At 30.1% G+C, this 14672-nt stretch overlaps 1 protein-coding gene across 1 annotated transcript in view; it reads right to left on the bottom strand.

The window, feature by feature from the left end:
- Positions 1 to 10361: 10361 nt before the first annotated feature.
- Positions 10362 to 14672, bottom strand: part of LOC107453882 (uncharacterized) — a 27573-nt gene continuing 23262 nt past the window's right edge. The window contains exon 2 of the mRNA XM_071184499.1: positions 10362 to 12620. Coding sequence (XP_071040600.1) covers positions 10368 to 12620 — 2253 coding nt within the window. The 3' untranslated portion in view covers positions 10362 to 10367. The remainder of the gene's footprint in view (positions 12621 to 14672) is intronic.

Genomic DNA, 14672 nt, shown 5'->3' with positions numbered 1-14672 from the left:
AAGTGCAGTCAATACTATATTACTTTTTTTTAAGACAATTAACGATGATCATCATTGCTCCTTTTTAAATTGTTTTGATAAATGGGAATTAATAAGAATGTTTTTTTTATTTATCCAACAAATAAAGTAAAATTGACAATTCTTACTAGAATGGAAATTGGCTCGAAATTTTTTTTTTTTTACTCTCTGTTTTTATTTTTAAGAGTTACTACAGAGTGTTCTATGTTTAATTTAACTCAAAATGCAGTTTTTCAATCCTAGTCAAAAATAATATTCATAAAAGTAATTAATGGAACAAAAAGTTAAATTAAAATGAATTCAAAAGTGGATTTAACGTTCTTTATTGGGCATTTACCAGGCGGTGATTAGTTCGGCTGCTCGTACATGCTAGAGAAAAAAAGTTACCACTAACCCCTGTTAATTTTCACTAGAGTTCAATTATAAATTAAACTTTTTGTAATAAATAAATATTCTGCCTCGAGGGCTCAGGGGATAGAGCGTTCGCCCTCCAATGAAGTGCATCGGGTTCGAATCCCGGAGATGGTTGGTCGATACGAATTCCGCATCCGACTTGCATCGACCACAGCGCTGACGTGATATATCCTCTGTGGTAGACAGATCATGGGTTAGAGTCCCATTGACGTCAGGCTAACCGTGGGAGATTCCCGTGGTCCTCCTCATCATGTAAAGCAAATGCGGATTAGCTCCATCAAAAAGTCCTCCATGAAGGCAAGTTTCTCCCAATATTCGATCCAGGAGTTCCCTTGTCTTCTGGATTGGGTTCAAAATTACAAGGCTACGTAGTTGAACATTACTAGTCGTAAACTCATAAAATTGGGTCNTTATGATGTTTTGTTCTTAGTCTGATGAGAGTAGTGGCTGTCTTCCTATCGATGTCAAGATTAGTTATTTGATCGTGGGCTCTGATTTTTAAAGGGGTGAATAGTCTTGACTTTGCAAAAGCATTTGCACCTGCCAACGTGGTTGGGATTGAATTTTGATTTAGATCTCTGGCATTTTTAGCCAAGGAATCAGCTATATCATTGAACTCTAGGTTCACATGAGCGGGAATCCACTGCAAGAAGCAATTTTTCCGGAGACGCTGAAGTTGTCCAAGTTGTTCTATGATATTCAGGACAAGGCTTGAGGTACCTTTGCTGAGGGCCTGTAAGGCAGACCTGCAGTCGCTGAAGATGGTGATACCACTAAGCTGCTCCGAAGGTTCAAGATTGATGTACGTTTCGACAGCCATAGAAATGGCTATCAATTCTGCTGTAAAATTAGATGCGATTTTTCCAGCACCAGTTGCGAATTACATTTTCAAGCTCAAGGGCTATAAAACAATTAGAAAAGACCGAAACGATGGACATGGAGGTGGACTGCTATTCTGCCTCGATGACTCAGGGGATAAAGCGTTCGCCTTCCAATGAAGTGCATAGGGTTCGAATCCCGGAGATGGTTGGTCGATACGAATTCCGCATCCGACTTGCACTGACCACAGTGCTGACGTGATATATCCTCAGTGGCAGACAGATCATGGGTTAGAGTCCCATAGCCGTCAGGCTAACCGTGGGAGATTCTCGTGCTCCTCCTCACCATGTAAAGCAAATGCGGGTTAGTTCCATCAGAAAGTCCTCCACGAAGGCAAATTTCTCCCAATACTTAATCCTTGAGTTTCCTTCTCTTCTGGATTGGGTTCAAAATTACAAGGCTATATTAGTAGTCGTAAGCCCAAAAATTTTGTATGCTGTTCAACGACGGTCATAAAATAAAATAAAATAACTAAATATTGAAATTTTACTTTCAAAAATACAAAAACTTTTATTTTTCTATTCGATTTGATCGAACTTCTACGCATTATTTCTAACTTTTGGAAGTTTTTTTTAATCCCGGCGGCATATAAAAAAAAAGCGTATAATGAACAATTGAGGCACGAAATTTTAGACGATAAAGAATTATAGTTCAACGAATTCGATATTCGATATGGCTCGGTATTCAATTAATTTCACACCAATTAATCTTCGCATTCTTGAAGCGCAAGTACCAATTATTTAGACTAGATAAAATTAGTTTTATTGTTGCCTTGACAATGAGAATAAAAATCATCTGCTGCTATATAAAAAAATCTCATTTACCTGCGTAATATCTCACCTTGCAGATTTATACCATTTTATATAAGTTTACGGAAGTAAATATTAACCTTTTTGATCTCAAAAGATAATTTCACAAAAAATTCTTAAATTGAATTTTTATTAGTTGCTCTACAAAATATCCTAATAAATTATTGATTTTCAAGCGTTTATTAGATTGGCAACGTTTTTCATCTGGTGAGTTTCTAATCAATTTGCATTTACGCGCAACAGATGAAAGCTCATATTTATTTTATTAAAAAAATGATAACAAAAGTTCGATGACTTTTTAAGTAAAGATTATGAATATTTATTTCTAAAATAAGATTTATCTTATTTCCTTAAAAAAACTTACACGAATAGTACCTGCAAAAAAGCATTTTAGCGCATTTCGAAGAATTATGCGAAATTGCTATATTTCACGAAAATGAACTCAGAAAACTTTCAATTATTTTGTATAATGTGTTTTCGCCTGGAAACACACATTATTTTACTGAGCAAAAAATAATGACATTAATACAATAAAAAACTTTTATTGTACTTTTTAAGGTTTGTTAAAAATTTAAGCTTCGTCAAATATTTTTTGTTTATTTTGCTTGATTGTTAGAAATAACTGTTGCTCAGAAATAAGAAATTCAATCCTTAGATTGAATTTCCGATTTAGTGATTTTAGCTTTCTGATTGTATGAAAATTTACATAGAGTGTTTATTAGCGTAATTTTCATTAAAAATCATTGCAAATGAAGTTCTCTGTTTGAAAGCTTTAATGGCATATTTTTTTCAAATAATTGCAAATAAGAAATATCTGCATTCTATAGATATTTTTTTTCAGCTTAAGATAAAGTTTTCTTATAGAAAAACAAATCTGGGATAAACTAACGTGCGACAGAATACACTCCCGAGAATGAATATCTAAAAAAAAATATTTTAAATTATTTTTTCTAAGAATTATTAGAAACATTAACTTGCAGTAAGTAGTAATTTGAAATTTACTACTTTACAGTACGAAGCCATCTAACACTGTAATCAGAGTTCCTATCCTAACAACTACGCTTTTTGAAAAATATTTTACAGAGTGGCAGACGATTAAAAACTAAAACTTTGTAGAAATTCGGTTAACTTTGACAACAGTTTCAAAGCCTCAATAATTTCATTATTTAAACAGCGTTGAACATCCGATGTATGAGTTTACTGTATAGAAAAAAATATGATCTTATTACTAGAAAGACTGAAACTTAGTATATGGCTATGTTGCCCAAAAGCAGTCAAAATGACTGGATTGTCAAAGAATAACTAATGTGTAAAGAAATTTGCTTAAAATTTTTTTTAAATATTTTTTATATTATTTACAGTCATATAACAAGTTATTAGTAAATATTAACAAAAAGAAAAATTATATGTTGTACGAAAAGCCACGAAATTCTAAGAAATTGCGTCATTATATACATCATTGTTTTTCTAATTGAAATTATAAAGCTGCCAAAATGACTTCCTAGGGCAATCTAGTGTTTATCCAAGACACTCATAGATCAAAGTGAGATTTTTCATAAGAAATGTTTTGTAATAGCTATCTTTAGTATATAATATTAGTAATACTTTAGTAACTTTAAATATTCTTGTCTGAAATAGAAACAAAAAGTATGCACGCTAGGTGTTTAAAAATCAATTTTTTTTTTCCAATGCCCACCTGGAGAATGACCTAGGTCATACAGATATTTGAAGGGCAGATTTGTTGGCTACTTTTTCAGGGGCACCATATTAGGTGGGTCAACATTGCTCCTACAGTAAGGACAGATATTACAGAGAAGGAAAGAACATCCATCCGTTGCCCGGTATTCGAACCCAGAACCTTTTTGATACAAGTGCAGTTTCCTAACCCCTACACAGGCCGGTCCGCAAAATCAATATTTAAAAGGGGAAAAAAAGGAAAAACTATATACAAATCTGTGTAATCAATAGTAATGAAAGCAGAATAAAAAATGTCAAAACCGTTTTAATTAAGGGAATTTAAAAGTGCTTCTAATAATTGTCATCTGACTCTCCTATGTTTCCATCTGCAGCTAAAAAGGTTTTGATGTTTTTAGTACCGCTTTATTTACTGTTGATTTTCTAGATTTTGAAAGAGTTTTTCTTCTTCTCTTAAATAGTAAGTTGTGTTGCCCTCCATATTTGATTGTCTCTTTAATGTTATTATTTTTAGATAAACTAATTTTTTCAATTAAGTGCTTCTTAGATTTTTTTTGACTGATTCGGACAGTGTATTTGGGTTGCATTTGATGCAGAAGGATAGATTTATTGATTGTTTCCTTTATTGATATAGTCAAATGAAAAGAATCATGAAGTAGTATTTGATACTTCCCACGGTATTATTTAGCTTGAAACTGAACACTCAATCTGCTTTGTCTTTATTACATTAAAAATACGTAAAACTTAGAACCAATAGAAAACTAAAATCAATAACAATAAAGAAAAAGTAAGCAACAATAAAGTGATAAGGGAGATTACAAATGTAATGTATGTTAAAATAAAACTGTAAAAATATCTGCATAATATCATACCATTAGAAAAAAATAATTGGCTCATTCCACGCCAAATAAATCAGTGTTTTTTTGCAATTTTAATTTATAATAAGAAATACAATATTAGGGAATACAATTATAGGGAATGCAGTTATAGGGAATGCATTTATTGGGAATGCAGTTATAGGGAATGCATTTATAGGGAATACAGTATTAAGGTATACAGTAATAGGGAATACAGTAATAAGAAGAGCCAGATCAAATAACATTGTTCTTTTTTGGTAATTTAAATTTTTAATACGGAAAATTCAAAATAGGGAATAGAGTTATAGGGAATAGAGTTATAGGGAATAGAGTTATAGGGAATACTGTAAAAGGGAATACAGTAATAGTCTATACAGTAATAGAGAGCACAGCAATAGGAAATACAGTAATAGGGTATTCAGTAAAAGGGAATACAGTAATTGATAATACAATTATAACGAATACAGTAATAAGGACAGCCTGATAGAATAACATTTTTTTTTTTTGGCAATTTCAATTTGTAGCAATTCAGTTATAGGGAATACAGTAATAAAGAATATAGTAATAAGGAATACAATTATAGGGAATACAATAATAGGGAATACAATTATAAGGAATGCACTAATAGGGAATATAACAATAGGGAATACAGTAATAAGGAGATCCTGGTAGAATAACATTGTCCAGGGAAAGGCACGTCCCAAATTACTTTTGATTGATTGGATTAATTGATTGGATAATTCGTCCCAAATTACTTTGGATTAGATTAATATTCATATTCTGAGATGCATTCGAAAAATTTTGTAGGATATATGTTACTAAGTAGTATACACGATATTTGAAGTAAAATATTTTTTTTTAAAGAACATAATTTTATTCAACTGACTTTGTTTGTAGCAATCTTGAAAGTATGATCTTAATAACTTTTTGAGGAAGGCGGTCAAAAGTTTGAGTCCTTTAAAGTTAATTTTACTTTTTGCGTATTTCGTCAGAGCTCTTGAAATTTTTAATTAAAATTTTTGCATGAACTTATAACGTATATTTAATTACTATCTAAACACAATTTTTAGTAATTTATAATTTTTATTATTCATTTTTGTAATACTTCTAAAGCATAAAAAAATTCATATTGTTCAAAATTTTGTCGATGTAACCGACAACATAAAAAATAAACGTTTTTTGTAAAATAATACAAACAAGTAATGCAACTTTAAAATTGTTGTATTTTTAAACTTTCATTTCACTAAAGTTATGAGGCAGTTTGATTTACTTTTTGAATTTTCTCAGAAAAAAAAGTGAAAAATCTATGTTCCCCCAATGCGAACACTTTATCTTCATTCTCGAATAATTGAAAAAAAAAATTATAAATTTTTTTTTTATAATTATAAAAATTTCTTTATAATTATAACTTATTAATATCCTATTGTTTTAATTTTGTTAAAAATGTTATATATTTCGAAAAATAAGGTGAAATTCAGGATGTAAAATTAACATTAAAGAGTCCAACTTTTCAACTACCCTCTTGACAAAATATGGACTGTATGAAGCTTCAAAAATAATAAAATATTTTTGTTCAAATTAAAATAGCTTCTGAATTTTTTATCGTAACAATTAAAATTTAACGCAAAAAAACAAGCATCAAATTTATAAACGAATGCGAAAAAAAAAACTCGAGTTAATTTATTCCATTATAAGAATGATTTTATTTTTTTTTCATTGCATTTTATTCGTGTACAGTAACTAAGTTTCTTCTTACTTTTAAAAATTTTAGTTTTTCCGTTTGGAACTTACATAACATCTATAATATTTTTAAACAATAATATTTTTTAAACAATGATATTTTTAAACAATCGTTCATATCTTAAACTTCACATGCATTGAATCCAAAAATGAAAGCATGATCTTGGAACTTACATAACATCTATAATATTTTTAAACAATAATATTTTTTAAACAATGATATTTTTAAATAATCGTCTATATCTTAAACTTCACACGCATTGAATCCAAAAATCAAAGCATGACCTTGGAACTTACATAACATCTATAATATTTTTAAACAATAATATTTTTTAAACAATGATATTTTTAAATAATCGTTTATATCTTAAACTTCATATGCATTGAATCCAAAAATCAAAGCATGACCTTGGAACTTGCTTAACATCTATAATATTTTTAAACAATAATATTTTTTAAGCAATTATATTTCTAAATAATCATTTATATGTTAAACTTCACATGCATTGAATCCAAAAATCAAAGCATGACCTGTTTTTGCATTTAATTTGAAAATAAATGAATGTATAAACAAGAAATTTTAAAGAGATGTGTTCTGAACAATCTTTCATAGAATGTGATATCGAAATTTGCTCAAATTCAAATGCAAATATAATTAAAAACAAAATAGCACACTTATCAGAATAGTCATTTCTCGAATAGTCATTTATCAGAATAGTCATTCCCAGTTTTGTGCTAAAAATGGTAACATTTCCATTTCAGTTTTTCCCATGAACTGAGAAAGGACTTCCTTTATCAATTATGCTGGTTTATTGAAAAATCACGTTTGCTTTTAAATTAATGTAAATTTCAATATACTCTATAAAGGATTGTTCAAAAAAATTTTTTTTTTCAAAATTTCTTGTTTCTATGTTCTTTTATTTTTTAAATAAATAAAGAAAATAGGTGCTACTTGAACTTTCAGAGGATAGTGTATTTCATACATTTTTGAGATTCCTGGATCCAAAAGGATCTAATTGTTTAAAAAGAGTTCTACTTGATATGGAATGACCCAAATGTTTATGGTTGAAACGCTTATAATCCCACACTATGCATTTGCCACTTCGCCAAATGCAATAAAATTGTAAATTTGGCGGATAAAATTGTATTTTGGAGAATGAATTTTTCCATTGGAGTGAAAAATGTATATTTAACTCGATCTTCAAAATTACGTCAAAATGAATTTTTCCAAAGAAATCAGTATTTTTTTTTTGATTTAAGTAATTTTCGGTAAATGAGCCGCATCTACCGAAATTGGGTTTTGAATTGGGTTTAAATAATGTAAGCCTGAAACAAACTACCATAAAATAGTTTACTGTGGGAAAATATTAATCATAATAAGTTTACAAGATTTCCATTTGGCGAAAATTGGCAAATACTTTTGACATTTGGCTAATTTACTGGCGAATAATTTGAAATCCTCAGCGCAGGCCCTATAATGGTATTTTATGTAAGACATACAAAACATTGCCGCATCAAATAGTATGAGTTAACAAACTAAGCTGCGTGGTTATAAAAGTTGCTGCTCATAATAGAATAACACTAAAAATAATCATAAATAATAAACTCATGAAACCATTATTCCAAAAATCTATATAATGTTTTGAAATCATAACTTAATGTATATCTTTAGAATCGTTGTTGAAAATGAAGCCTAAAATATATATACCAAATGTCCTAAAAATATGATTTAAACAGGGAACAATAGACCGCTGTATGAATTTAAAAATTCGGTACTGAGGAAGATGGGACTGAAAACATCAAAAACAAGTTGTCTGGCGAAACAAACAATGAGGAGGTGAAGGGCCATTATTCCAGTGGATTTGATGGATTTGATTAACTGTCCACTTTCCCCGATAGTGATTCGGCAGATTTCGATAGCGTTTTCATTTTTTGTTTGTTATTTTCAAATCGATAGTGGGCATTACTCTTTTGTCTTCATTTTTGACAATGATTCTAAAAATAAATATAATTGAAACTTAGGTTTAGACTTCATACAAGATGGATAACAATTGCACGAAAATCATGAGGTGAAAAAAAAACGTTTATATGATTGCAATAAGAAAACGGTTATAAGACATACAGTACTAAGTTGTAGGTATGTAGATATAAATAAAAATATACTGTTACCCTTATAAATAAAAAATACATGGTTCGGATATAAATAATAAATATGATATATGAATATAAATAAAAATACAGTATACAGATATAACTAAGAATAATCTATAATAAACAAAAATAATAATGATAAATATATATAACAGTTTTCGAAAAAAAAATGATTTTAGGCTTTTAACATCAAGCACTAAGTTATAGGAATAAAAAATGAATAAAATTCTCGATAATAAAACAAAAATAAGGACTCACATAATAAAAACATATTTTTGTGTAAAAAAAATGTTTAAATAGAGAGAAACTAATTTATCCTGGTTTTGAGAGAAGCGTTTGTCCAGTGTTAACAAATTTTGTTTTATTGTATGACTTATGTTTAAGTAAGTGTGACTAAATACGTAATTGTCTATTACGATATATTAATAAATTAAAAGTACATATATAAAAAAGAGTTTGTTTTATTTATCATGATTTATAGATTTTATTTATAATATTTTATGTATTTTCGGAAATTTATTTCAACATTGTCATTTGATCTCTTATGTAAAGTTTCTCAATTGAAATCTTTTTTTCCAAAATCGTCCAGTAACCCTTTGATTAAAACAGTACTTTTCTACAATATGAAAGGCATTTTTTAAACAATATATTTAAACTTATCTAAATTATACCAACCAACATTTTGAATTTGCTGGTAGGTTAACTGAAATTAACTTCGTATGACTAGCGAAGGAAAACTGCAGCATTATAATCAAATAAATAATGGGAATAAATAACTTGAACGAGACGAAAATAATTTCGAATTGTGAGAAATAGTAATTTATAAAGGTAGCTATAAATCTTCGAAACATCTATAAAATGTTAAAACAACTTTATTAACGTCCACAATTTTTATCTAAAAAGATATCAGGTGTACCGGAAATATCAGTCAGCGAAAGAACACTTCCTATTGTACAAGGATGTAAAAGGTGGCTTTATAAAAGAAAAGGGATTTATCCTTAAGGGATTTATCCTTAAATGTCGGATGAACAGCTTAGGTCTGTTGGATAATTTCGTTACAGACTTGTCTATGTAAGAATGTGTGCTTTTTTGTGACATATATGCTGTCCATTTAATCTAGAACATTACTATTGAGGTAAAGGATAAATCTACCACTTTTTTTTACTGATGAACGTTTTACATTACTGTCAAACGAGGGGTGAACTTAAAAAGTGGACCTTGATAATGCATCGTGAACTTTCACGGGAAGATCTTTCTGCTAGAACAAATAATTAACTTTATATAAAATTCTTTCAGTTCTGGTTTTTTTTATTCAGGAGTAGTAAGCTAGCTGGGACCATGATTGTTATTAACGTTTAAAGTCAGAGGGTCTACCGGTCTCGAAATTCAATGATTTTTAAGGACTTTTGAGCTAATATTTAAGAAATAATTTATCCATGGAATCTGAATCCAGGAATAGACGTTAGTTTTTAAAAAGAAGTAGAAAATTATAAAAGATCCCCTAAAAGAGATTTTTCTTTGATATGGTAGACACTTTGAAAACTTATAGGGGGATATATCCGTTATCTTCAAGAAAAACAAGTGCTTGTGACTTGTGGTTGCTTCTCAAGGCGAAAAAGAAATATCAAAAATTCTTATCACCAGATTTTTTAATATTCCGCGTGAGAAGCAGCTTTGTTTAATAAAAGTAGAATGACTTTTAATTTATTTTTGCTGTCAGAACAAGCACAAAAAGAGCCTTGCTGGAAGATTATGCGGTCCTTAAATATTCGGTAACATATTAATAAAAGATAAAAAAAAACGCTTAGTATTTATACTTCACACGACCTTCGTGTCTTAGAAGGTGTCTAACGAGGCTACATTTGTGCTTGTATTTTTTCTGGCAGAACGAGCACAGAAATTGCTTCTCAGAAGAATGTGTCACCATGTGACCTTTCAAATGATACTTCCTTTTGCAGCTATAGGAGCATAAGTGACATTTATAGCCACGTACGTTAGAGTGCATGACGCAATGCACAAGCAGAGTAGATATTCTGCATGAAACATAATTACACTGCGCATGCTCACACCTATAAGGTGGACCTTCATAATGCGTCTCCATGTGACGATAAAATTCTCGATTGTAAGAGGACACAAAATGGCAGAAGTGGCATCGATATTCCATTCCCATCGCGTGTTTCAGTTTGTGCTGTTCTATTTTAGAACGTCGGTCACTGGAATAAATGCACTCATCGCATTTGAATTTTTTATTCGAAAATATTTTCATTGTTTTGCCATCGTAATCTTCTTCGTAGTTAACAGTGAATGTATTCGAGTATTTATCACGCTTATCAACGAAACCTTCATCTTTCATGAATTTGGGGTTTGCCATGTTGGTATCAGCACTGTTAGAGAACGTGAACTGATCCCAGTTGACTTCGTAATCTTCGAAGTAGTTCGAAGTGCTTTTATAAGAACCTTCGTGTGCTGTTTTGCTTCGGGTACAATAAGAAATTTTATTGTTTGAACCATTTTCATGATTCAAGTAATCATAATTTACGTTTGGACACCATTTAAAATCCGTTTTTAAAGTTGGCTTTACCTCTTTGCTGCTATATTCTTTTTTGCAATGAATGATGGGATGTTTTACATTTGCTTTCATGGGATGTTTTTCTTGGAAAGGCTGGTAAGGCGATGTATTCGCAAATTCTACACTATCTTTAGATTCATGCATATCATTTTCTTTTTTCTTTCTGCCTCGTTTAGCTTGAGGTTTTCTGTGTTTGTTGATTGAAAATTCAGACTCTTCTACACCCAGTTCATTTTTAATCTCCTCTTTCACAAAGGACCTATTGAACGTGATTTTCATTTTACCTTGCGAAGTCTGCTTTTTGGGTCTCATTCCAAAACTCTCGATTACATTATCTTCTATAGTAGAGTCGCTTTCAAAACCAAGCATCTCATTCAAGATGTCCTCTTGAGTTTGGATGGAATTATTTTTCAATTTATCACGTGGCCTGAAATTGTAACGCTGAAGTGCATTCCACCAATATTGTTTGTTCTCAGTTACTTTCGTTCCATTGTTTTCTCTCGTACAATCACCGTTAGTTTCATTTTGTTCTTTAGTTTTTTCAGTAATATTTTTACTGATTGCCTTTTTTCGAGAAGTGTTTTTAGCATTATTCTTTTTCAACAGATTTGATTTCTTTCTTTTCTTCTTTCTTGTTTTCCTCCCCTTCGATTTTACTTGTTTCGCTTCATTTTCAGCGTGATTATCTTGCGTCTCTTGCTTAACAGTCTCCATGAACTGGTTTGGCAAAAACTCTTCAACAGGAACAATTTCAGAAATATCGTATAGTTTCTGTTCATTTAGTTCAAATATTGAATTTTTACTGTTTGAATAAACATCTTCGCCAACCTCTGTTTTTATTGAGCTAGAACACATTATTGGTTCCTCCAAAGAAGATTTCCCGCTTAGAGTGTTCAGAAGGGACGCTGATTTTACTGGTAGCTCAATTCCTGTCAAATCCACAACAACAGGTTTCAGATTATAATAATCATTGTTTTCAGATACTGGCGAATCAAGGAAGCTTGGTTTAACGCCAAGGTACTCCACTTCCTCCAATTTGGGAGAACTGAATAGCCTTCGTTCACAAAACTCATCTTCGGTGGTGAAAAGCGTTTCCTTTTGACCACGACGTCCATAATCGGTTGAGTCTTGAATAACACTGTTTTCATCACAGCATTTAACTTTGATAGGATTGGTCAATTCAAAATCACTTCGATCAAGATAGTCAGTTTCTGTAGAATAAAATAGATGAGGAAGGAATGGGTTTCTGTCAATACAGCCATACTCATCGAATTCAGCTGGATCAACAGGCTCTGATTTTATTTTAATGTTTCCAAGTGAATCATTTAAATTGAAAAGCGTAGCATTAAAATTTCTGCTGGGATAATCTGCCGCATTAGTTGAATTGATCGATATTGTCTTCTGATTGTTGGAATGTGTCCTTTCGAGGGAAAATATTCCGATGTTTGAGGAGGGGAGCCAAACCTTGTCTGCAAACCCAGACATGATCTGCAAAGGAAATGAAAATTTGAGATTACTTTTGAGAGAATATTCGACCTTTAAACTCGAAAAACTCTATTACACTACGTTTTTATAATAACTCTTTTTTATGTCCTTCAGACTGGAATCTTGGAATTGAAATTTCGGGTACTTTCCAACTAGATAGAGTAAATTTGTATCAGAGCTCTGTACTTAATTTCAATGCATATTAATTACACTTACGATGTTCAAAATTTTTAAAAAAAAGGAAAGAATTTTCAATTGAGTGATCCAACTTTTTTCTACTAAAATGCAAATTTTATGGTTCGGTTCGAGGACGTAACTTTATCTATACTAATTAATTTGTGAAATCAGATATTTTAAGTTACAACAGATATTTCAATGTAATGTTTTTGCACGTACAAAAGTATGTACTAGCAGAGAGATATATATATAGAGAGAGTAGACCCTAGTTTACTTTTGGATAAGATTAATATGTTAACAATACATTTTGCATTAAACTATATTAATTATAATTTATTACTGATGAAATGATAATTTTTTTAACTATAATTTAATTAATAAAATGATTTTTATTTTTCTTGGAAAAAAGAAACGTTTTTTTAAGAAAACAAAAGAGTACCCAATGAGAAGCATAATGTTTGATCAATGATGCGAGCAGTGGTAGGACTCCTTTTTGTAGCTTTACAAAAATTAAGTAGAAAATGATCTTTACTATGGAAAGCTCAAACTAAACTTGGTACATTAGTGGCATACTTTAAGAGCTTTCGCTTCTTAGGAAAATAAAACTCACAAGCCAGCCAATTTCGAGAAAAACTCATTTGAAAATTGAAGCATTCTTCATATACTAGTTAAATTTTTATGTTAATAACGGCGCAGTGGTCTGAGGCATTGTTTCCCAAACTTATGACTTCTGTGTACCCTTTCTAAATTTTCCTTAACGCTGTGTACCACTAATAAAATAATGAATGTATTTTTTACTATAAAAAATGCTCAAAAGTTAAAAATCACAACTGGCTGTTGACACCACTATATTAACTGTTAACTCTGCAAAAAATAACCAATAGAAAAATACGTAATCGTAAATTTTCATGGCTAGCTTTGTTTTTAAATAAAATGTTTCGAAATTTTTTTTGTTGCAAGATATTTCGCATAAGAACGTGTACCCCATCTAAACTGTTCTCGTACCCCTGGGGGTATGCGTACCACACTTTGGGAAACACTGGTCTAGGGGTAAGAAAACCTGCTTACAAACGGAGACACTTTCTAGATTTAAAATCTGAAATATGACTTATTGATTCTCACGCATTTCCATGATTAAGTTTTTTTTTCATTATTTCACAAATAGTGTCACTTTAAATATAATTTTACAGTTTTTTTTAACTATAAGGCATTGATTGACATTGCAGCATTTTTTTTCGCTTTTTTATTGAAGATATATGTTGACAAAAAGTTTATTATTATATTATCAATTTAAATAAATATTATTTTATTTTATTGAGTTTTTCAGTTAAATTCAATCTTACTTTAGTTAAATCAATTTAGATAATTCAATCTTAGAATGAAATTATACGGATTAAAATAATATTTATAAACAGTGGTTATAATAAATTAAAAGTTAGATTTTAAACAAGTTCCTCCAAAATAAACTGGTCTCGTATAAACTTGCGACGGTCATTTTTACAAACGGGTAAAAAAAATTTTATGAAGCTTTAACAGAATTCTGCAGATTTACTTGAACAAAATCGAAAAATAAGTTTATGAAATATGACTTGTACGCTTCTAAACTTTCAAAAGATCTTTTTGAAAATTAATGAAGCATGCTTTTCAGTAGATTAACTTCAAAAATGTTGATCATGTTAATAATCATCATTTATTAACTGTATTTATTAACTGCGCTTATTTAACTACGCCTCATTTATTAACTTTGCAAATGATTTTTTGTTTTAAAATCTTTCACGATAATTATCATCTAGATTATTGTTTATAAAACAAAATATATAATAAAATTAATTTAAAAAAAATCTAAGATTTAAGCTATTATATATTTGCCATCGTAAT

Source organism: Parasteatoda tepidariorum, chromosome 8 (genome assembly GCF_043381705.1).
Source record: "Parasteatoda tepidariorum isolate YZ-2023 chromosome 8, CAS_Ptep_4.0, whole genome shotgun sequence".
NCBI classification, from domain to species: domain Eukaryota; kingdom Metazoa; phylum Arthropoda; class Arachnida; order Araneae; family Theridiidae; genus Parasteatoda; species Parasteatoda tepidariorum.
The sequence above is the reverse complement of the archived record's forward strand: the minus strand, read 5'-3'. Positions and strand labels throughout refer to the sequence as shown.